The following is a 26,730-nucleotide window of genomic DNA, read 5'->3' on the forward strand; positions in this document are numbered from 1 at the left end:
CCCGAACAGAGCAAAATAATTCAGATATTTAAAGAAACTATTTCAGGACACAATACGTGTATGCAATTACTACATTATTGCATGTTTTTTAACTATTTATGATATATGATTCCAAATCGTTTCTTCACATATTATCGTCTTCAATACGGTGTCAGTCGATTTTTCTATGCGTTCAAAATTCGTTATAACCCTATGTCTACAAAACGAAATATAAAGTAAACATTGAAATCACCAGAGGTCTTTCAAAATAATCCGAATGATCCACTAATCTATCTCTAACCATTTACTGAACGCCTTTAGATACAATAACCACAGAATTAAATGTAAATAAAACACCAAATTTCATTTATTATTAAATTGATCAGAAATTCAACAGTCTCGTATGAAGTATTTGATCCGTTTTCAAACACTTGAACAATGTATTTACACTTAACATATTGGATTTAGTACATGTATTCATTTACTGAAACATACGGCGAATTAATTGAAGTTATTATTCACCATGTTTTAAAAAAAAATCCCTGCGACAACCCCGCATAACTAGCAAAAATTTATTCTATGTAATGTTTAATCGTTTAATTGTGATAGCAGTCTATAGTTAAGTATGCATTTAAATATAATGTTAGATGCTTAAAATCTTAACTTAAATAAATTGTTGTTTATGTGGTTGACCAATGACAAGAGAGAAACTTCCCGACAAAAACATCACTTATAGACTCATAAATTAAATAATGATAACCAACAACATCGTCATTTTAATTATTATCATCAAAATCATCATCATCATTGAAATCATCATCATCATCATCATTCAAGTCTTCATGATGAACATCATTAAAGTAATTATCACCATCATCATCATTACAGTTGTTATTATTATCATTAACATCATCAACATCATAATTATCATCATTATAGTCGTCATCATCATCATCATCATCATAGTCATTATTATAACTTTCATTATTATTAATATCATCATTATAGTCAATACATCAATACACCTACCAATTATTTCATATTCATTGGCAACGGCATCATCATTATTAAACACATCATCTCTATCTTCATCATAATCATCATCAACATCAAATATATTATCATCGTCATCATCATCATCATATGAAATGAAGTCGTCATGTGAAGTCATATATTTTATAAAAAAAAAAGTTTGTTCAAACGTTCCTAAGATCGGGTGTGGGCCCAAATATATTTATCTTCCAATCATATCAGTCTATTCAAAATCCCGAAACCTAGGTTGAGCAAATCTAAATTGGGCAAATGTCGTATATGCTTTTTTGAATGTTCTTTAACAAATTTAAACGAGCAATTTAAACAAATTTCTCATTTAGTGACAAAGGAAAGGGACTACTCTAACAGGCAATTCTGTTGTAATAAGATATGATTTATATATTTAAATATATTTGCAAATGATGTTTAACATAGTAATATATATGTATTTCAGTTGACCTGTTGACTTTTTCATGTATCTGCTACTGTTATATAACAATAATTCATCATTAAATAGCCTGACATCAAAATAAAACTACGAACATTTCAAAAGATTTATTAACTTTTATTTTACATAACCACGTCCATAAAAACAGCATAAGACTTTTGAATAACAAACATATTGCACAATTTACATATTTTAAGTAATTTTCATAAATAAATGCCTACAAAATTCTTCTCATTTGCAATAATTCATAATTGTGAATCAAACATCAATAATGATTTATGTTGCATGATGAACTTATTTCCGTAATTTCACACCTTTTCGGTGCAAAGTAATTGTTCGCTAATTGAACAGACGACATATTTTTCATTCTCATAATTATGAAGCCCCGGGTTCATGTGGGTACAATACAGTTTCTTAACCATACATTAATATAGTTTGAATTAAATTTTTAAATGAATATTCGAGTAAATAAATTATGATTTCATTTGAAGAAATAATTGGCCCGTTTCTTTTTTTGATGCAGGCTTAAGTGTAGAAACCTTCAAAAAAAGTTATCACCTTCGTATACATAAACAAGCAAAACTTTTCTAATGAACATTAGAGGTAATAATTTAATGCTTGACAAACACCTGTTGTTGTTGTTGTTTTTGTTTGTTGTTTTTTTTATTTAAGAAAAAACTTTGAGTCATTGCGAAAAAGAAAAATTAAGAAAATTAAAATTTATCAATTTAAGAAGTTTTTCGAAATTTAAAGGTATGAAAAATTACTGTATCAAACGTCTAACAAAAGTCGAGAAGCTGACATTTTGTTCATGGTGGAATAGAATAAAGAATATTGAATGATTGATCTGTTACTACAGTAGTTATAAACATCAACAGTCGCAAACCAACCTTCAAACACCTTTAATAGAATCTAAGATCAGTTATGACATGATTCAGTGAAAAATGCACGAAATTATTCGATGAAAATTGTACTTTAATAAAAAAAGAGAAAAGTATAAAAACATTCAAAATCGTCTTGTTTATGTAAATTTTTGATGTTTTTTCTAGTTAACATTTTTTCTTGGTTGCAAGAACAATCTAACAATTCAAGTGATCAATAAAAATACGTGGAGTTTACATGTTTAATAACTGGTTAACAATCGAAGCGGAATCTGAACAATGTTGTTTTTCTTTGTGTTTACTTTTTGACAAATTAAAATTACATAAAATGTCAAGACAAATTACAGTCAATGAAATCGTACACCGTGAAATATATAAAAAATGTGTACCGTTTAATATACTTTTGATCGAGGCAACTAAAAAATGCTTGCATTGAGCTAACGTAGCGTCACAACGTAGCGTTACAACGCCAATACGTCATAATTAAACGCTGTTTAAGTACGTGTAATTCGTTAATTTCACCTGGACGTTTTCTTTTTTTTTTCATGAAAAGATTGATTATTTTGAAACGTTAATGATTGTTAAGGATTTTTATGCAAATATTTCAACATAATGTAGATAAGGAAACAAAGAAAAATGGATAATTGATGTAGCCATACATTGTAACGTATTTTATGTAAAATATTTAAATGCAACGTTCCGTTAAGAATATTTTCTCTATTAGAAAAACAAATTAAACAAATCCCTGAGAAATGTTTTTTACAATAGCAAAACAACGGCAAGAAAATTGCCGCAACAACAATATATTGAAATTGTTCAGGTTGTCTTACCCATACAAGATGAAAATAAGAATAAAATCAAAACAAGCAGACGATAAATCTTTAATTTCAACTGAGGGATCAAACGAAACAATGTCGTTCGAACTCCTGTTTCAATGTTTAAGAATATATCTTAATTCTAATTATTGGCAATATATTCATAATGACAGACTGTAAAATTAACCACAAGATGTATATTGTTAACATGGTTCCTTCGACATAAAGATCACAGTGTGCACTAAACATGAATAAATTAATAAACAATGTGTCACAAATGCAAATAGTTTGCACTTTCAACTACACATTAATATATCTATTTCACACTACAAATGTTTCCTTGTCAATCAATAAATATATCCATTTATATGATCTGTATTTCCTTTTACTCTCTCCTTTCTGTAGCAAACGCTTTTGTTGTAGTAAAAGCGAGGCAAGTGTAGAAGAAATGCAAAGGCAACCAGAAGTAGCTAGGAAGAAACGTTCATCTATATTACGTCCTTATATCGTTTCAATCTGAAATAACAAAAATAAATATGTTATTAAATTTGTGAAAAGAAAAAAATACATGTTGTATAATGAATATGATGATGATGATGAATATGATGATGATGATGATGGCGGTGGTGGTGGTTGTGGTGGTGGTGAACATGTATATATAATTGGTGATAGTGGTCCGAAAGAATAAATCAAAGCTCTGAGGGAACTGTCAAAAGGGAGGTTGATAATTTCTAGGCAATCTCATTTCTTACTCATTTTTTAGAGAAAAATATAACGCCATATAACGGTCAAGGAATATCATTCACGCAAAACAGTCTTTAAAACAGATACTTTTAAACATTATTGATATATGATAAATGTTTATTTTTCAAAAGATTCGTGTCGGTTCTTAGCGGGTTTTTTTAAACTGTGACAAATGAATCATATGCTTTTAATATCAACATTACTTTGCATTATGCCCAACTTTTGTCTCATCAAATTCATCCAGACTTCGTTTACGGTGCAGATCAGGCCTCGTAGAGTTTGTTATCTCATGTTACACGTTCAAAACACCCTTGCTGATGTGCAAAGGAGGATTGTTTCAATGCGTAGTTAATAATGCCAATAGTTTGAGGAGTGAAACTCGTGTAGATGAATACTAAATTAATAACTTGTTGTTTTACAGTTTGATTTGCGAAAAAAAAGTGAAATGATACCCCATGCTTTCAAAATCAACAAATGCTACAATATCAAAGAACTTTTGCAAAACTTCAATGTAATCTCATACACCAGGTGGTACTATTTTTCAACGCGATTGTAGCGATAAGAAGCGGTCATGTGGTTATGACTGTAAAAAATTGTGTTGTATAGCTTTAGATGCGAAATTATCTAAAAAGAGGAAAAACGGCAATGTCATTAAAACTCGATTTTTTTATACAAAAAAGTATTAAATCGTCGTAATATATCTCCATTTGGTCTAGTTTTTTCTGTCATTTGTCAAGCGAAATTAAGACAGTGTGACAAATAAAATCAATGTCAATGACAAATAACCTAAAATTACGGTGTCCTTATCGTGCCATTTAGAATGTCGTCCGTCGCGTCTAAGGGTAGACACACGACAATGCGAAGTGACATCGCGACAATGCGAAGCGACGCTCGACAACGCGAAGCGATATGCGACAATGCGAAGCGACGCTCGACAGTGTCAAACGATATGTCGCACTGTCGCCTAGAAATGTCGCGGTAAAAAAGGCGACATTTAAGAAATGTTGCTTCGCGTTGTCGATTGTCGCTTCGCATTGTCGAGCGTCGCTTCGCGTTGTCGCGATGTCACTTCGCGTTGTCGCGATGTCACTTCGCGTTGTCGCATTGTCACTTCGCATTGTCGAGTGTCGAGGTTGGTAGAAGTGCATACCACGACACTCGACAATGCGAAACGACAACGCGACAATGCGATACGACGCTCGACAATGCGAAGTGACACTCGACATCGCGAAGCGACATTTTTAAAATGTCGAGTAAATGTCGCGTTATTTTTATGATTTTTACACCGCGACGCTCAACATTGCGAAGCGACACTCGACAATGCGAAGCGACACTCGACAACGCGAAGCGATACTCGACAACGCGAAGCGACACTCGACAATGCGAAGCGACATTTGGAATAATATCGTATCGCATTGTCGTGCGTCTACCGGTGCTTGGTCAGAATTTACTAACTCACCGACAAACGGTGCGATCATGGAAGGGGTCGCACTAAACTGCTGACGAATTAGCTGACGATATAGATATATAGGAAACTGCTGACCAGTTAAATAATTGTCTCGGTAAAAGAACTGACCAAAAATAAAACAATATTATTTGACTATTTTTTATCTTTATGCAGTGATGACAAAGTGATGACAAAGTAAGTAAAAAGTGGTTTGAAACCAACAAAAAGGTATGAAGCGGGACAAGCAAATTATGTAGACCTTGAATTATCTTCTTTTGTTAAGTTAGTTTTGGACCTTTTTCTCGATTTTATCACTGTTTGGATCTATCAGCGTTTAAGGAATATCCTGAATATAGAAAAGGTGTAAATCTTCAAATTATATCTCCAGTTCTTCTCATATATTTGTTTCAGATTATTGAAAAAAGACTTCAAAAATACAGAAAAAAAATGAAACAATACAAAAAGGCAGCAAAGAAGTACTTTTGATGTCAATGTAGTATGAATAAATTGTGAAGACTCGGAGTAGAATTTAGAAAATTGGTGTTGGCAAATTTAAATGAGAAAAAAAGTGTCAAATATGATGAAAAGCAAATAACACCCTTTATCTTTTGTTTTAATTAATCATTTCAATTTCCATCAAGATTTCGGAACATATCTAAGTACCAACAATTTCAGAGTAATTTTGCATTAGTTTTTCATTTAAAAAGAGAAGCTACCATATCAGCGTACCAGCGTCGATTGAACTTAAGCCCTATCATACGCGCATTCCATCTATGACTAACAGAATAAAAACAAATGGCAAAAGGAATATATTTTGAGAAAGAAATCTTTTTTTACATAATGTAAACTCAAATCATACTAAATTTTGAGCTTCCTTCAAAATCTCGCATTATTTCATATATTAGTAACACGCAACTTTTATAGAGAAATGCATTTGATAGTCCACATTTGCTGTCAGCATAGGAGACGGTGTCGTATTTCTAATTTATCATAATTTTAATTTTAAAAAGGAAAAAAATGGCCTTTTGTTGAATTCAGTTAAGTGTGATAAAACTTAAGGGAAAAATATAACCCTACGCCGTCTTTTTTTATGCACAAGTACAAATGAATTAATGTATTTCTTATTTATATTTTATGTTATTGCTTTTTTTCTTTCAAATGCCGAAAATATAAACCGCCAACATAAATCACACTTTTAATTTGAGCGATGGACATAAAGGGTTGGGAATAACAATACATTAATTAAATGCAGTTATAAGCGAATAGGGTCCAATTTATACAATTTAAAATCAGATTTTAAAAGATGAAAATAACTAGAGAGGTCCATGATTGGGTTTATTGGTCACGATATGGAGGGAAAACATAGATATGTGCTCATATATTGATTACTATCAATAACAATATGAATTCTACCAAACATATGTTACATTTTTTATGGGTGAAAAAAACGCCAATATGTTGAGTGTTTTGTGATTTTTTCGATTTTTTGTTTGTTCTTGTTGTTGCAGCTGATTCTGCTGTTGTTTTATAATAATGTTTTGCTTATTTGGTTTTTATTTTCAACAAAAAAAGTTCTATCATAAAGTTTTATCTATCATTAGATAATTAAAAATACCATCTTCTAATAGTAAGAAATATAGAATATACAGAAGAAATTTTTTAAGTCATTTAGTTCTGAACACCACCGGTTATAATAAAGCATTACATATTTTAGAGCCGAGAAAATCGCATTTTCTCGGTCCGTTCCGGTTATGCCGGCTCGCCACGGCGAGCCGGTATTACGGTAGGATTTTACTGAGAAACAACCTAAAACTCCGAAGCTATCCAAAAATTTAATCGAAGCTTGGCTTCCAGCTTTCTACAAAATTTATCTATCAGGGCTAGGATCCAAAATTATTTAGCCAATCAAATTTAATCTCACATAGCGTCAAAAAACCTTCAATTTTCACGCCATTTTTAAAAATCAGCAAGTATTGTTTTGAGCGCAAAGATATAATGATGATTAAAATGTTTGTCTTTATGAATTCTTTTCAATAAATCATATTTACACTGACTTCTGATTTAGCGATTTTACCTGTTTTCTCTGTAGTAAGTTTTCGTTTGGTTAATTAACATAAGTGTACATCTGCTTCTGTGCATTTTTTTATTTTTTCCTTTTTTCCGGTCATTTTATCCTTTCCGGTGTTTAGTGTATGTATTTACTGGCCGGGATCCGGGACGCCCGGGATCCGGGATCGTATAAGATATGGAGGAAAAACCTAATGAACTATATTTGTGTTGATTGTTGTCGTAATGAAAGGCCATTAAACGTTAATTTTTTTATTGTATATAATGAACGTTAAATTAATTTAACTTAGAATATAGATATATTTAGAGCTATTTATTAACAAACTTAAAATGCGGAAATCACAATACTTATAATTATATGCCTAATTAATTGGAAAAATCAAAGACTATTTTCTTGAATTGGTCAAATCCCGGGATCCCTATATGTTTTAAAACGATCCCAGCTTTTCTGAAAACTATATACTTGAACTGGCCAATCCGTGAGATCTATTTACATTTTAATACGATCCCGGCTTTTCTGAAAACTATATTCTTGAACTGGTCAATTCCCGGGATCCCTATATGTTTTAATAGGATCCCGGCTTATCTGAAAAACATCTTCTTAGACTGGTCAATTTCCGGGATCCCTATATTTTTTAATAGGATCCCGGCTTTTCTGGCTGAATTGAGTCAACTTGTGTTTACTTTAGGACTTGTGCCTCTCATTCCAATACTAAATAACATACATGTATTACAACTTAATTTTGTACAAAGAGACATCTTTATGAAATAAACCTATCTAACATTTTGTGGTCAAGGTCAACAGGCCATATAGTAAATGTGCATAGACATAGGTTCTTCATTCTATCTGTTTACATGCACCTTCATATATACTCATACTCATCTTGGTTAAACTGAGAGAACTTTATATGTCACTTTCAGTCAATGAGTTTAAGATTTTGAATTTACTGGCCCGAATTCCAGTTTTGAATTTATTCTACTAAATAATTAACAAAATTTTCTTAAATTTACACTGGCCTGAACTTATATACACTGGCCATCGGGCACCGGGCCAGTGTTGACTTCACTTTTATTTTGATGTTCGCTGAAGTCTCTTCAGCTAACAGAACTGTCATTTTTACATTTAAACACACCCCTTGAAAAAAAATTACGAAGCGAGTCGCTACTAGCTTTTTTAAAAGCTAACCTTGTGAATAATTAGCTTGGAGACGCGCGTCTATGCTTTGTTTCAGAAAAGTATATATAACGGTAACACCGGTTGAATAATATCAAAGTACACGTATTAAAATATATACTTGAAATCATTGCTAAACAATAACTATGTACTGTATAAGAATGCTGTTTAAATGTTTATTTAAACCATCATTTTATCTAAACCATTTTCGATGTAAGATTGCCAATAAAAATATTTTCATTTCAATTATTAAATCACATAGATTCTGTAACTATTATAAGTTTTCTTACTTTGTACAAATAAAGGAGACGATATTTTACCATTACCGCGGCTTTTAACAAGTTCTTGTTAATTTCTATATTGAATTTACACGAATGTATAATCAATTCTATTACAAGTGGCTTAAAGCTATATTTCAAGTATAATATGATTATCTTTACCGCAGAGAAAACTTTAGACAGTTCCTTTACTTTGTGTGCTAGTTTGGAGGAATTGAAATTGTCAGGAATGTTTTATGTTCCTTAAAAATAAGAGCATATCGCCTGTGCTACAAGACAATTGTGACAAGAGCTATGTCGGGTTACTTGATATAAATGTTGAATGAAAATAGGAAACTATCTACCAAATGAATGGATTTGTGAAGAAACCTAGAATACTTGGGGGTATGCAAAAGTGTAAAATAACACATATGTCGGCCCTTTCCTTGAATACAAATATTGTATTGTTGGCTAGATGTAATGTACATTACTTAATGCTGACATAAACTGTTGTGTTTGTGTTGTTGTTGTTGTTGTTGTTGTTGTTGTCGCTTCTTCTGTTGTTGCTGTGATTGTTATTGTTCTTCTTCTTCTTCTTGTTGATGATGATGATTATGATGATGATTATGGTGATGATGTTGTTGCTGCTGCTACTGTTGTTGTTGTTGTTGCTGCTGTGATTATTATTGTTTTTGTTGTTGATGATGATGATGACTGTGATGATGATGGTGATTATGATGATGATGATGATGATGATTATGATGATGATGATGATGGTGATGATGGTGATGATGAATACTAATCCTGATATCTGAACTTCCTACTCAAACAGACAAAGCATTGTACACATAACTGAAATTCTATCTCTTATATTAACATAAAACTATGGTAGAAATGTTTTTGATGAATTTTCTTCCTCTTTTTTTACATATCGACACTGTAAACTTGTAAAGGTCATTTTGCAACATTCCAGCTTTACTTTACATATAAATGAAATCACAGATTTAAATAAAAAGTTAGACTATATTTTGAAACAAACATTTAACAGTTACTCACCAAATATTTCCGACGTTGAACATGTGCATGTATCTTTGACCTTCCCTTGGTCGTCACCAACGACTCGTGATCTAGTTTAAAGATGGGCCTCTTTTGTTGACGTGTTTTCTGCTCGGATAAACATTTTATATCGTTTGATTAGATATTCCTTCTTTGATGTTCGATTCTGTTGCCATGACAACGTGGTTTTCTTCATTAAATCGGCAAAGATACAACGTGTGTCTTATATAAATTGTTATAATTGTAAGAAGGTGGTTCAAGTAGAAAATTCATCTTTCCTTTTTTCATTGGAGCAACGATTTATTTCACTTTCTCTTTATGTTGTCGCAAATTATATCTGCGTTTGATAAGTTTAACTGATTGTATCTTTTTGATACATTGTCACTCAACTGGAACGTGTCTGAACAGAGGTAATGACTGGTTTAGGTTTATGAGAGGGAAAAAATGACTGAATCTTTTGACAATGATGTATGTATAACTTATGGTTTATTTCAACTTATATGTCTACATAATTGCATATGTTTATATACTTCATTAATTCTTGATTGTAAAATCTGCATATTTTTTAAACTCATTCTAGGTAAATGTCCGTGCAATTTTTCATTCAGTTCATATAATTCTTGTACCCTTTGACCTGCATCGCCGTTAGCGTAAAGTTTTTCTATTGCCTGTACGGTTGAAGGCCGGAATATACAGACATTATCAAGTAAACTTTTATGATATGTTCCGTACGTGTCCAGGAGTCTATAACCGTGAAACAGCCCAGATTCATTGTCGACAAAAACAAATTGACCCGTTTCCTTTGACTTTTCAAGATTATGTATAGGCTTTTCTAACATTTTATGGTTCCATTTTAAATTAAATACGTTATTAACCACCCTGTCTAAATTGGCCGATATATAATCAAATATAATTAAATCCGTCCATTGTACTAAATCACATAAACTGCCATCGGCCATGCCATATAACTGGTAATTTTCTTGGTGTAACTTTCTTTTCATGTCTTTCATTTGATCCGGCATGTAAACGGGCTCTAGGGATTCAATCCATTTAGTGACAATAATGGGCTTGTTTTCTGACCATTTGGCCGAATTAACGGCCTCCTCAACTTCCCGCCACTGTCGTGAATGTTCCACCTTATGAAGGGTAGTGGGTGGGGTATTGCCTATACCTAAAAGTTTACTGAGGTAGTAGGAATATATTTCCCCTTGAAGTTGATCTGTGTTAAGTCTGTATCTTACACAGGCTTTTGTAGAGTCATTAAAAGTAAGCAAGCGATTCTGCATGCTCCCGCATCCATTCTCGATCTTGACAATTTCAAAATTTTCTACTTTTCTTTTCCAGCTGTCTTGTTCGTCTTTTTGGAACCCTTTAGGACATTTATCAATTAACACAGATGGCCATAGTATACCCAACATACTGTTTTTGTTATTATTAGTTACTTTATCATTTTCTATCCATTGAAGGTTATTTTGTGTACTTAGGGATTGCTCCGATTTTATCACGGTGTTATTGTTATATTTATCACTACCATCTTTATTTATTTCACGCCCTTTGACAACTGGCTGTCTATTGTTGCTTGGCAAAATATTTTTCCTTGTTAACAGATTAGCTGATATGTTTGCGAGTCTCTGTTGAATTTGTTCTAACTTGCCGGTTCGCAAATCCTCCGGGAGACGATTTATTACAGATTTCGCAGATTTAATATGATCTGTACTTAAATCCCGTTCTAATCCGTTTAACTTTATACCTTCATTCAAATCATGGAGGTCTACCAGACTTGCTTGATTAGTATTTTTATTCATTTGATTCTGATGAATACGTTCTGAGCCGATTACGCCGGCTGGTTTTACATGGCCTGGGGTCCGTGATTGGAATAAAATGTTTTCAATAGCACGTGGGTCTTTATGATAGTTATTTCGAGCGTTTATAGCGTTCCTTTCAGTTTCCGTTAAAAGTACATCATTCAATTCACTAATATTTTGACTGGTACCACTTTTACTCGAGTCGGCTGGAAACATAGTCACAGGGATATGAAGTCCCAAAATGAAACATAAAGTGAACAAATAACGAAATCTACTCTCCATTATTACTATTCTTTGATCACTCTTATCACAAATATCACGAATAATCTGTTGTTTTCGTCACGTAAATCCTGCTCATTTACAGCTAATACTTTTCCTCTCTGTCAAAATATCCTCGACGTATTCTCGTAAAATTTTGTGGCAATATTTCGCCACTCAGATTCTGCGATCTAATTGCACCCTGAGGAGTTTTTCTTTTCCTTTTTTCAATTAATTTCCCCACTTCTCCTAAGGTCCCTTCTCACACAATGCCTTTCAAGTCGATTTATTAATTTTTCTTCCTTTCGCAATTTACTTCTATAATAAATAATTGTCATCCAGTTCTATAGTGAAAAGTTCACTTTGGAGACGAATCGTGAATGTTCTATTCAAAAGTGACGTATTTCATTGAATTCAGGAAACTCGTCCGAGTCTTGAGTACACGGTTGACATTGATTGGCACAAAGAATAGAGGCGTATTCCCTTTTACTTCTCACCCGTCTGTAAGCACTTATCTTAGCCACTTGAGATTCGCTGCTTTGTGGAAATTTTGCTATAGCTATTCGGCTAATACTCAAATTTATGTTTTCCAATCTATTTAAATGTCATAAAACGTTTGAAAAGATCCGTCGATTACGTCAGCGTGTGCCGAGAATAAACTCGTTGTTTAATTAAGGATTCGTGCATCTATTGCACCGACATATTACCGATCAGAATTGTCAACAGATAAAATAATACTTCATTCAATCTTTATGAATTCCTTTTAAAAACTGTCTACGTGAATTATCGAATGAATCAACTTTTAGTCAAGCGCATTTTCACTATAAGGTTCCTTTGTAAACAACAGATCTATGGATATAACTTCAAAATCCTCAGGTGAAAAGAGTATTCCCGCACATAAGTATGATAATGCAATATTTTCAACACTTTAATTCACTCATATAGTAAAGAAAGTCCACGGTGATTTTGTCAGCATCTAGCTATCTTGACTGTCTTTGATGGAGATACTATACTAATTAAATTTGTATCGTATTTTATGTGTCATCACTAACTTAAGTTATCTCGTTTTATATTCGTTACAATTCAACGATCACAAACTTGTGTTAAGATATCATTGAAGCCGTATGAAGATCACCGTCCATTTCACGTAACAATGATCTATTGACATAACGTTAGACAGTTATTGCGTTCTTCTTTTATCACGTACATAAAATGCAGTCGCACCGAATCGGTGTATGTTTAATGATCGGTAATAAACGCTGATTTGTTTTATATAACACGAAAAATATTTCACAACATTAGTGTATATTTTCCACTGCAATTCTCCGCTGCAGTTCTTAAACTTAGGTTACCAACTGAAAAATATTCCTGATGATTCCTCCCTATGCCCGAATCACTGATCCTTATGGTTTTCCAAGTGAAATATAATATTCCAAGCGTCAACTTAGAGGTCAGAATTAAAAGAGCTCTGTGTCATGTGTGTCCTCCGTGAAAACTGGACACCGTTTTTTCTCCGGGTTTAATTATTTTGCGGGTTGTTAATACACGACAATGTCACTATATCTCTCCCCCTCACACCACTGATTGAGGTTGACAGATTCGTGTCCTTTTAGCTCGCCGGTCATTCAGTGTCGATCTATTGTCGGAGGTGACAAGCGGAAAATTGATGTCTATCTAAGCGACCAGGACAAATATATTCCGAATCTGCGCCTTCTGCTTCACTGAACGCTCACTTCGCAAATTTCATATTCGTTGGTTTTGCATCTGCAATTAGAGAAGAAAATTAAATGTTATTTCAACATTCGAAAAATTTTCTTACTGTGATATTAGTTGAAATTCAATTTGCGTCTATACACTTGAGTAAACCCGTTTTAGCGCAGTTAAATATTTAAGCGTTTTTCACCAACACATGTTGGCAAAGAAGAACGTCTCAATAAACCTCTTTACATTCTCACGTAAAGAACGCGAAGTTTAATTATGTTCAAACGTCTAAAAATCAATTTTCTAATTAATTAAGCTCGCGTGCTTAAGACTAGAATAGTCATAAAACGTACAGTTATTGCCCCTTCTGAAGCTATTTTCTTTAAGTTTTCAAGTATTGCGCGGTTTATGAATGATTTAAATAGTTGTTTGGGCATCCGCTCTGCTCTTGAAGTAAACAAAAATATTTCTAAAGGAGTGGGGATTTATTCTAAATTAATTGCATTTGTGGATTTTCCTTTTTACAGGTATTGATGAGATTTTCGGCTTAATACAATTAGATTAATAAAATCTTTTATAACCTACAAGAACTATTAACGAAATTAACGTAAGAAGAAAATCTGCTTAAAGAATCGTTAGTTCAGTATTATAGCCATGTCATAAAGTTGCCAAAAGAAAGTGTTGTAATAAAGCCGAACGAATGTTTTCAAATAAAATGATATAAATCTGATACTTTCGTTGATAGGTCTTATAATGTAACAAATTAGTAATAAATATATATGTCAATTCTCAAGCTTTTTATCGCCTAGCATGTTTTGAAAATAAAACATTTTTAAATACAATACAAGAAGAATATGTGAACATTTATAACAATTTACACGAGGGTGAATAATGACAAAGATGAAAAAATGATATGGAGAAATAAAGAGAAAACAAATTGTAAAGTATTTAAAGTGCTTAATTTGTCAAGTATTTCCAAACAGATACAATGCAGATATATAAATGGGGAATATATATTTACTTGAAAGTTTAGCAATAAAAAAGTTAATTTACAATTTAGAATAGAATTTAAGACAAAAATAGATTAAAATGCTTTCAAGTGTTTCTTAGTGGGTAAAGTTCAAGTTTTGTTATATAAATAAATATTATTGTATTATAGAAGCTGTACAATGTACAAATGTTTATAAAGTATCTGTTCTGTACTGTTATATAAAATGCGATCGCTGAACCGGTAATGCAACGAAACCAGTTCCATCCCTATAAGAAATCAACGTTTTTAGTATTGTTTTCTTTTATCATTATAAACATTATATTGATACAAAATGTACAAACAATGAAATCTTTACAGTATATGTTAAATAGTGTATATTTCTTACCAAATAAATATATACATGTATATTCCTGTCCTTATATCGTTTAAAAATATAAAAATATCCTTTTTGAAATACAAGTACAATGTAAACGATTATCTTATATTGTCTATCACTGCTGATCTGTTCTGTTACAAAGATAACATTTTATGATTTTGACACAAACATCGCCAGTTCTTATAAATATGACAAGATAAAAATGCTCAAATTAAATGAATATTTCGTTTGTTGGACGCGGAAGTGGTTAATTAATCGATGACAAAATAATTTGAAATGTTTGACAAATATTTCATTGTTGAATGAAATGTCTCAAGTGATTACTTAAATGTCACACATTTCCCGTTGTCATGTTATTAATTAACAATTAATTACTTATTGATTTCTCCTAAAATATGGGGTTAAATATATATGATAAACCCGAGAAAATATTGTTTAATATTTTATTTTTTTTTATTTTCAATAAATTTTAAATTTAACTTAATTTCCGCCACAATTTTTTTCACAAGGCCGAGACTTTTAATTCTCCAAAAAAAAATCAAATATTGTTTATAATCGTTAGCCATTAAACATAAAATCAGATTAAATAAAATAAAAAAAAAAAAAGCTTTTTAAACTTAACATAAAATTTTTGTTTTTAAAAAATTTATTTAAAAATGTCAATATAAAGGGGACAAACATCTTTATTTTTTAAATTTTAAAATTAACACCCAGTTTTAAGTTTTAAAACCTATTTTTTTAGACAAAGAAATCACAAATCATTTTTTCTTTAATAAAAAAACATAATAAATTTTAAATTATACCCTTTTTAATATAATTTAAATAATCCCGGGATATGAAAATATGATATATAAATTCCCCCGTTATCTGGTTTTAAAATATAAATCACCCCTTTTTGATAATGTTATTTCCCCCCCTGATAAATATTTTTACCCGGATTCATATTATGATAAAATATGTTTTAAAAAAAAAGGACTGTTTTTTAAAAAAAAAGAGCACTGTAAAAAAAGTCGATTCTTAAAAAAAATATGTTCTGTTCTGTTTCATAAAATGTTTATCAGATAGGTTTACAAAAATCATAGTTATTTGAACACGCCAGACAACAAGCTCGTTTGTATACCGACCCTTACTTGTGTATTTCTATTATCTGTTTCTTTCAAATTTACGATGAAAAATTGTTAAGATATGTTTTAAAATGGAATCAAATTGTCTTTATATTGATATAGACTGACAATAAGTAGATAGTTAAAAGATATAACATATTTTCTTAGAGAGAAAGCTTGTCAAAATATTATCATACATGAACATATCGTCATCATAGATATGTCGACGGTTTAGATGTTTGAGAGATTGGGGACTGGGGGTGGGATAATTCTTATCATTATTTTTGATAGGTATCTGACACATATTTCGTTTACATATCAATCTTTTGAATAGATAACAAACAATGTTTTAACAAAACGATATGTTACTGCTTATTAACCATGTTTATTAAAGGCACATTATGTCTCGCCGAATTTTAAATAATTTGTAGTAAACGTACCAAAATATAGGCAAAGTAACATTTTTACTTCCATACATAAAACTATAGCTGTATTGATTACCAAAACAAAAAACAAACAAAAAAACAACAACAACAGAAACAAAATGGTTCAGGTAATTGTCAAATGTGTATATTTTAGTAAACAATAAAATGACACAAAAGATAAAAACGTTTTTGATTAATAAAAATAAAAGTATCTCTAAGGCATAATGGGCCTTTAATTTGTATATATACCACTATACAATATCATCTTTATATGACTGTTAGTACTAATACTAAAATATATAATCCGATTACATTATAGTCCAGATTATAGAAGTAAATCATCATTGTTATTTGTTTTTATTCAAGATTTATATAGTTTTTGTTTTTTAAATATCATCTTGCCAAACGTAAACATTTTAATATCTTTTTAATATTAAAAAAAACACATTCAGTCAGTCATAGTTAGCAATTTTGTGTTATCGCTTTATATAAAATAAAAAAAGAAATAAATGTTGAAACCATTAAAACTTTACCTTGACGCTTGTTAAATCTCAAAGTTTATATTTTAAAGTGAGTAAATCGTTTTTAAAAGTTTTTATAAACAGCTGTTAAATTTGCTTCATCACTATTACCTTGTAATCACTGTATCGACTTAAAATATATCATTCTATATTTCCACCATAAAACACTTAGCTGTATTTAATTGAAAATTCCATTTTAGTCTCTTTATATTATAAATCAGTGCTGTGCTCGGCTTTATCAAATGAAGTTATTCAAACAGAAAATAGCTCAGTTGCGAGGGACGAGACTATCGTATGCAATATTTGCTTTATAGGCAAATCAAGTAAATTGTCACAATTTATTTAAAGCTTGTAATAGCATATTACTGATTAAAAAGCATTGTTTACACACTCGGGTCACGGGATTAGCGTGTTTGGGTGGGAAAATCAGATAACCGAAGGAAGCTTTATAAACATTTATACAAAATGTAACATATTCTATAGATATTTGCTTTATTTTTGACTATTTGATCACGTGATTTGGAACAATAGGGTTTGTATCTGTTTAGTCCGGGTTATCAGATTTTGAGGCCCAGTGGTTGAAACAAGATACCCATTTTTTTAAAAAAAAAGCCTAATCACTGTGCTTACTTAAACAGTGGTTCATAATTTATTGCCATTACAAAAGACACTACATATCTTCTTTAATGCAATTTGATATACCTCGACGGAATTTTAATGAATTTTTTGTTTTTCCTTCAGGATTAATTGTTCAATAACTGTATTGTATCGATTAATCGTGCAGATTAAAACAGTAGAAGAATGATGTCATTACATTGTGAATACGCTACTGTTCACATGTGATATTAAGACGAAAAAGTCATTTTTTGGGCGTTAACATTAATTGAGTTTGTTTTAGTTCGATTGAAGGCACTGTCTCAAACCAACCACTTTAAAATTTTTTGCTTAAGGAAACAACGGTTATCCCCTCTGAGAATGATATTCCATTTAATGTCGATCTTGACTATTAACTTGTGTGCACAATTTCAGATCATTCACTCACTCCGTTTGGTAGACTAATTATTCTAATTGTGAAAAAGTGACCCAAAATTAAAAAGCGCACTGAAATCGGGCTAAGAAACTATAGCACAAAAATACGATTTTCAATTTCTTTCTGAGTATATTTCTTTATTATATTTTGCATATCTTACTTTTTAAGTGCCCCAGTTGATTTATGTAAAATTTATTTTCTCATTTTTATGCTATTGAACCTCAGTGGAGTTCCTTTTAGGCTTTGGTAAAATATACACATTTTTAGCATCTGTTCTGACACTACATCCTTTCAGTTATCAGTGAAATTAGTTAGAAAAGAAAATATTGAAGACATAAAGTGTAGATAGCTATTCAATCCAGTTATTGCCTGTTTTAAATTAGAATAATTAATCACCACTATCAGATAGAGAGGAAGAAAAATAACACTGTTGCCAAGTCGGTAGTCACTAAAGTGTTTGAAATAACATAATCAATTTTAAAAGTTTTGTGCCGGGGTGACATTTTCAATAGAAATTATCAAATTCCATTGTATACAGATACAAAATATATACACACTACGTCGACAGAGCTAATATAAGATAATGAACAAAAATGAAAACAGTTGATTACACCCCCTCCCCTCTATCCGACCTCCACGATCAAATTTAAAGATATACTATGCTGATCTTTGAGTAAAATATTTTCATTACAAAAAACTTTTATATTTTATTATGTTGTTCTTACTGAATACTAGTATGACTAATTTGAATAAAATAATGCACAACCATTGTATGGCAAGCTGCATTTCATATATCAGGTCAAAAAGTTGGTCCTTCCTTTGAAAAACTGCCAGATTTTTAACGACACTAACTATTCATATTTTCTCCTCCTACAGTGTGTCGAGTTTAAAACATAAAATATCTACTTTGTGTGAAGTCTAAACATGTTCGTTTTCTATTTAGTATACAAAGAGTCTGTGTAGCAATTATCAGTATTTTCAATATCAAATTTGAGCATAGTGTATCTTTAAAGTTAAAAACTAAGCAAAGTACCATAGCTGATCAACTAAAAGAATGTCGTCAAGCGGTAGTAAACCTTATGAAGGACCACTGTTGAAGAAATGCATGTAGAATGACTGTACTAATCTCGTCGTCGGTCTCAGAGTTTGGCTATACAAAAGCATATCTAATAGTTAGTATATCACAAATACATGTATTAATAATCTCTGAACCAAAATTGGAGCATACCCGGACATAAATACATCTTTTACAACCAAATATTCCTGTGTGTTTTAAAGGGAATTAACTGAGTTTTTTTTTGACATGACGGGACTGGATATATTTTTTAGATTAATGTTCCATTTGATGTATGTCTAGACCAATAACTTAGGTGCAAAATTTCAGATAATTCGCTCACTCTGTTTTTTCAGAATTATTATTCTAAATGTGGACTATGACTCAAAATTGAAAAGCGTTGCAACGCTTTTCACTCAAATCGGGCTAGAAATAGCACAAACATACGAGTTTTAACTTGTTCTTTTTTAAGTATATTTTATCATTATTTTTGGCACATCTTTCTGTTTAAAGTATTCATGCCGATATTTGTAAGAAATTTAAATTTTGTATTTTTAGGCTTTTTGAGTTCAGTGGTGTACATGTATAAAGTGCTTATTGAGAAAAACAAATGAGAAAGAGAGAGGTGGGGATGACCCTGATGATGGTTAATATAACTGGGAATGTCACTTTGTTCATTATGTAAATTTTGATCGTATCACTTCGGTATTTCTATGCCGGTAGGCAACTAAACTTATCCGAGTCAGACTGAAAAAAATTGTCGCATAATTACCTCGTTCCCCCGAGAGACAATATGCTAACTAGATATGTGTCATCATTAACGTTAAACACCTGCAGGGAAGGTTCAATACCCGTATCTCAACGTTTAATCTAATTGTCAATCGGTAAAATGAACTTTGTCCAAAACAAACCTTCATTTGTAATGTATTTATATTAATTACGTACACCTGTAAAGTGATTTGTTTCAATAACTTTTGTATGTGTTTCAATTAATGATATACGCGATGACTGGTCCGTGTTAACTGTATGTTTATAGCCTGAAAAGGAGCATGAAGGCATTTATACAGTAACATCATCGTCATGTTGTATTTCTATATAGAAATCTTAACTTGAATCATTACTAGAATAAATATTTTATCCAAAAATAAAGATAAAAGCACATTCAGCCCAAAAAAGCGATTCTTTTCATTTCTTAAATAGTTTCTTTTTCTCTACATTCGGTGGTCTGTTACATATCCCGGAAAATACTCATTGGCAATAAATCTGAACCAGCCTTATCATTTTTAGTAATTAGTATAGCTAAAGATATTCAGTATTTTGTATGGAAGTCAAAATACCACTTTATTTGCATTTTGTTTAAAGAAGACAAAAATGATTTCTTGAAAATATTGAAGCTATTATTATAATGATTTATATCATTTTATTATATATAATATATTATATAAATATAATTATGATTAAAGTGATAATAGAAGCCCAATGTCAATGTTTAATTCACGTCCTTTGACCAAACATGACATATCTCCTTTTCATTGTATAATTTATGCTCCTGACATAGAACGTGAGAAATTGCCGAATATTTATCAGACAGACGGACAAATTTATTAACATATCAATCAACTATGAGTGGCGACTAATAATGCGAATACGAGCTTTGGCATAAAAAAGTTCATGGCACTTGAATACCAAACTCGGAAGTTACATGAACACTTTTAATGATTTTCTGTCATCAACAGACTGTTTTTTACTCTCTTTTTATCACTTCATGAGAGAAAAGAACACTTTATAAAAGAAATATAGCGCAACAAACTACTCGAGCAATCGACCCGTCCTAGGACATACTTGTTTAAGATTTCAAAACCCGATACAATGTCTTACTTTAAAACGCCGTTTGATTATCATATGTCACTGGGTTTTTGGTCTAATCGTTTATTGTATCTTCCAATCCCTATTTTAGAATATTATTTAGATACAATCTGTTATTGTTGCGATTTTTCGCCCACAGTAATAATAAAACGTTCTTATCTACTATGTAAATTGGTATTTATATTTCATTATCCCGGGACATCGTAAAAGAAAATTGATAAATAAAGAAGTTATGGTCACCGGGGTCGCTAAACTAAATGTGTGTTTTTTCTTCAGTGTGGTATGAAGCTTTAAAGGGGAGTTTCATATTGCACAGCATTTCTGATCAGTAGCTTCAACTGATACAACGAGATAAATTAATATTCAAAATTCTGTACATATTTCACCCTTTAGTTCATCAATGGATTTTACTAAAACATGCAGCAAACCATGGTTCACAATTTGATGGCACTGATTTGTACGCTTTAGATTACAGAAATATCCTTTATTAAATGACCTTATGTAACATTCGATAAATTATAAAAAATTAAAATAATGGGCAGATAGGGGTATTCATAAAGCCATATCCAGGTGTAAATAAAGCTACTCCTGGCGACTACAGAATATTGCAGACTTAGATCAACTGGCACATCCGTGTCGTCTGATCGTGGTCTTAACCGTTCATCATTTAATCAGTACTTATTTTTAATTTCCCCCCTAAAATGATCAATGGTCTCGTCCAGATTGAGAGATGGACTGTTCCATTTAAGATATTTAGTACGGTTAAACATAAGATGACTCATGCTGTATTAGAGGAAAGACTACAATAAAATCATTATTTAATGCGAAAGTGATACAAGTTTTACAACATAATGTCATTAGTGCCAACACATTATTTCTGATAGAAAAAAACTACAGGTCACTATCAGGAGAAGCTTGTTACTTTGAGTTAATGGTTATGCTTTTTTTGTATTTTTTCAAGATGAGTATATTTTCAAAACTAAAAATAAATACCTTACACATTATTATTAGCTTTAACGACTTACAACATAAATATGACATATTGCGCTTAACATTTAACATCATTAATCTGATAAGAAATGTTCCTATAAAAGAATAAAGTTTTTAAAAAAGTTGATTTTATGTCGTTTTGTGACAGTATAGTGTTTTATTGGTACTATTACAATAATATTACAACATCAACAATTTACAACAACACTAACAAAAACATCATGACCGCATGGGTTCAAACCCTGTTAGGGGCAAGACGTTGTTTCCTTGAGCAAGAAACTTCACATTCATTGCTTAGTACTGGTTGGTTCCGGGTGTTTAAAAAAGCTTATAACTTCCAACACAATTGAACTAAAATAAATTTGTATAAACTAAACTAACAACATCAAGAACAATTACAACATCATGAACAATAACAACTTAAACAGCAATTGCAAGGACCTTTTAACAATGGTGTTTACACACATGGACAGAAGATCAGGGTAAAGTTGATACAGTACTAAGTCCATATTGATACCAATTTTTGAATTATTTGAATCAAAACACTATTTATCGGCTTATAAAGTGCTACCAGAAGTTTGTTTATTTATCATAAGAGATCTGTTCTGTTCTGTTCTGTTCTGCTCTGCTCTGTACTAAGTCCATATTTATACCACCAAGGTATCGCACATTTCCACGACCTTTTAAACTAACCAAGACAGTATTTACTCAGTAAAATAAATTGCACGGATTGCTCGGTCATATCAGCCGCTATCAGGGCTAATGCCCGATACTGATCCTAGAAACCTAGGAGCTCTGTTAGATCTCTAAATATGTTTATCTCATGCATATAAATGAAAGGAATACATGAAACAGAATAAAAGCAGACGACAAATACAGTTAGGAGAGTATGGACTTTTGTTCAAAGAGACGACAACGATATTTATCAGAATGAAGCAGAAACATATCGCACCCGCCTGACAATAAAATATTTTGCCAAACTTCTCTCTTATTTCTATGATATTTCTTTGAGATTGTATAATTAGAAGACTTACTTTCATATATACATTTCAAATGGCTATCGAGTTTATCTTGAATGGTTTTTTTTTTTCGTGTTTTTTTTTTTTTTTTTTTTGCTTTCTTTTACTTACTTTTCTGGTGTAATTTTCCGGTAGATTATTTTAGAAATAAAAACGTCACACTTCAATTTAATGATTTAATGATACGCTCAAAAATTCTTTTTTTTGTAGAATTATTTTTTTTTATAAAACTGGATTTAACAATATTAATTTTCCTTTTGAGTTTTATATATTTTTAATCAACTTCAATATTTTCATCCTTACACTTTATTTTTTTATTTTTTTAGTATTTTTAACATTTACGTAATATAAAACTTTTTTCACGCGTTATAATTGTTTTAACATATTCATAAAAAGTGGAAAAATATCTTAATTAAACAAAGTCTGGATTACACAAAATATCTATGGTATATAAAATAACAGATCGTGCATTATCGAGCTATTGACAACACTTCGCGTGCACGTGCAATATTTGTGCAAGGGTTTAATGTAACCCTTGATGTTCCCATGTTTTTCCCATTATTGTCTAATATTCATTCAACTCAGAGCCTTGTGTAAATTTAACTTCATATAAAAACGCACACAAGTGGTTTTAATAAGTGAAAAGTTGTAAAAAATCATTTCTAATTCACTGAATATACGAGACAAAAAAATCTTTGGTCCCTATTTAAAGTCACATAAAGCTGGGATTTTTTTTTTAAAAAAAATAACGACTTGATTGGACGTATCACTTCAAAGGAGAATAAACACAACCATTTGAATCAATTTAAGGAAGATCACAAGTAAGGAGAGACGAATTTAAACCTTATTTGTTGATATATCACCTATCTTCGTCAAATAAAATCGTAAAAAAATAGACAAGTACCCTGTTGAAAACTAGCTAAAATAAATATAAATGTAAAAAAAATCTCTTAATTTTTAGTGGTTAATAAATTAAATTATCTATAAATGGAAGAAATTGTTATTTTAGTGCGTTTTTAATTTATACCATCAAACGTTTAAACAGACAGACGTGTAATTTATGTATCGTTACAGTGTACTTTAAAATGAAACTGAAGTCATGGTATAAATTATAAAAACGCATTTTTTTATATTTTAGGCCGTACTTAAATTTGACTTAACTAACTGAAGGCTAGTAAAATATTTCTCAAACAAAGATTTATACTGTTGATACTCTTGACATTGTCATACATATCTAGGCTGGTAAACACTGTTTATTTTGCTCGAAATTAAAAATAATAAAGATGTATGATTAATCAAGGAGATTACATGAAAATATTTTAGTTGATGTTTTTTGTTGTTTTTTAACCCCCAGTATTAAATCTATGGAGAATAGTGTATAAAATTTAAAACGAAGTCAAACAATTTATGGTAACTGTACGTCTTTTCTAGAAGATAAACTCATTAAGTTCCAAAAGAGAGCTGCAAGACTAATTCTAGACAAAGATTATGACACTCCATCTGCTGAACTTTTTTCTGAACCCCGCTGGATGATATTTTCACAGAGGGTTGTTTTTCAAAAAGCTATTATGATGATAAATATAGTGAATAATCAGACGCCTTCCTATTTATTGAATAATTTCATTTTATAGTCAGATGTTCATGCTTGAAATTTGCGTTCATCATTTGATTTTCAACTTTAGACCCCTAGACTAAATACTAAACAATTTCGTAAGTCTTTTGTTTATTCTGGATCTTGTATTTGGAACGGCCTTCCTGATTATATTAAGTCTGCTACATCTGTTAACCATTTTTAAAACCTTATACTTGAGGTTTTATCACGCATTGATGTATACAAATTGATAATCTCCTGTATGTTTTTACATTTATGTATTTTAATAGTTTGAAAATGTTAAATTTATATTGTTCCTTGTTGAGGGCCTCATGGAAGATTGATATGTTTGTTCAAATGAGTTCTCTCGTTAAATAAAGTCTTTATTATTATTATTATTATTATTATTATTATTATTAATTTAAAGTAGAAGACAAGGTTGTTAACTTACCTATATTTATCCCCTGATGATAAAAAGTGTCGCAATAAGTAACCGTAACCGTTTAATATTTTTCTAATAGTCTATTCTTATTGTTTACAATCCCGTACGTAACTATACGTTTCTTTTACAAAACAATATTCTTTACGTGTCAGACTAAATAATATTGAACACATCATTCATGTTTTCTTTCTTAAAGCTCATCATTTCTTTTTGCAAAAGCTAGATAGTAGAATCACAAAAAAATGATATATTTCGATGGTAACAAAGATAATGTCCGAATTTTAAACAGTGTCCGAATTTCCATAAACTTCCGATTGATTTCCATAAAACGTCCATAAAACGTGTTCACGTCAACACCTTTGAGAGTCGTCATTTGAAAAATGGTAAATAATTCAATATAAAACCTCGTGTTCATTTACATCAGAAAATCTAATTATCACAGTACAATAGGAAACGAGAATATATAAAAACCTAATTCTACACGAAATCGGATATCACAAAATACGGCTATAAAACTGGCATTTCATTATTAGTAAAACAGATTATGTATTAAATAACGAGAACTCATTTTTCATTCTAGACTTTTTCTGTCATAAAAAAAAAAAATTAAAATTTATTTCAGTAGAGATTTTTTTTTCTCTCTAAATTTCATCTATACATGATTTATTGCCGTATATTTTTTCGTAAGGTTTTATTTAGTCTACCAGAATACATTATATACGGCCCAAGTTTCTTCGAGTATTCGAGTATTTATAAATAATTTAGCTTCAATACAAACACTCTGGAAAACATAGGTTTATTTTGGTACACAAGAAAATGTATTGTCTTTTAAAACGATACATTTATAGAAACATCTATGTGCTAAAAAGTGAAGCAGTCACATACATGTACTTTAAATATATTTGTATCTCGCTTAAATTTGATTCCCAATTTTATTGTTGTTGTTGATTTTGTTGTTGTTTGTTGCATTTTTGTTGTTGTTGTTGTTGTTGTGGTCGTCGTCGTCATCATCATTATCATTATCAGTATCATTATTATTATTATTATTATTATTATTATTATTATTATTATTATTATTATTAGTATTATTATTATTATTATTATTATTATTATTATTATTATTATTATTATTATTATTATTATTATTATTATTATTATTATATCATTATTATTATTATTAGTATTATTATTATTATTATTATTATTATTATTATTATTATTATTATTATTATTATTATCATTATTTTATTGGATGAAAAGTTTATGGAAAAGAGAATGAAAAAAGAAGAAAAACAATTGATGTCAAACTCTACAAATAGTTCCTGAATAAAAGGATAAAAAAGCTCACCCCACAATGCACGAGAAATCCAGGCTGAAAAGTCGTCTAAATTATAAGAGTCCACTTTCATACAAGTTTTCTTCCCAAATACCACAATTTTGCGGAGTGTCAGTTAACTCGTGTAGGATATGATGTTAATCATACTCGAAAGATAAATATTTTACACCGTGGGTGACGTGTTTTTGAATAAAATTTAAATGTAGCAAAGGGGTAGGTTTAAATGAATTTATCAAATATTTAATCAACAGGGGTGAAGCGCAAAGAGGTAAACACATGTGATTTGTTTTCAAATGTGAGATAAAAAAAGTAGGGTTTATCA

The 26,730-nt window shown here is 30.7% G+C and overlaps 1 protein-coding gene across 5 annotated transcripts; it reads right to left on the bottom strand.

Moving 5' to 3' along the window:
* Nucleotides 1-1,551: 1,551 nt before the first annotated feature.
* LOC132729687 (four-jointed box protein 1-like) lies at nucleotides 1,552-26,579 on the bottom strand. 5 transcript variants are annotated; one of them, XM_060715500.1, is made up of 3 exons: nucleotides 26,421-26,579; nucleotides 9,901-13,727; nucleotides 1,552-3,671 (listed from the first exon to the last, which is right to left on the bottom strand). In XM_060715500.1, the coding sequence occupies exon 2, from the start codon at nucleotides 11,985-11,987 to the stop codon at nucleotides 10,392-10,394; it is 1,596 nt and encodes a 531-aa protein (XP_060571483.1). In that variant the 5' UTR covers nucleotides 11,988-13,727; nucleotides 26,421-26,579; the 3' UTR covers nucleotides 1,552-3,671; nucleotides 9,901-10,391. The 5 variants fall into 5 exon arrangements, with proteins under 5 accessions (XP_060571483.1, XP_060571485.1, XP_060571484.1 ...); XM_060715502.1 differs by lacking the exon at nucleotides 26,421-26,579 and adding an exon at nucleotides 25,082-25,223; XM_060715501.1 differs by lacking the exon at nucleotides 26,421-26,579 and adding an exon at nucleotides 17,192-17,417.
* Between the last annotated feature and the right edge of the window lie 151 nt (nucleotides 26,580-26,730).

Source organism: Ruditapes philippinarum, unplaced genomic scaffold (genome assembly GCF_026571515.1).
Source record: "Ruditapes philippinarum isolate M1 unplaced genomic scaffold, ASM2657151v2 ctg1519_1_1_1_1, whole genome shotgun sequence".
Classification (NCBI taxonomy): Eukaryota; Metazoa; Mollusca; class Bivalvia; order Venerida; family Veneridae; genus Ruditapes; species Ruditapes philippinarum.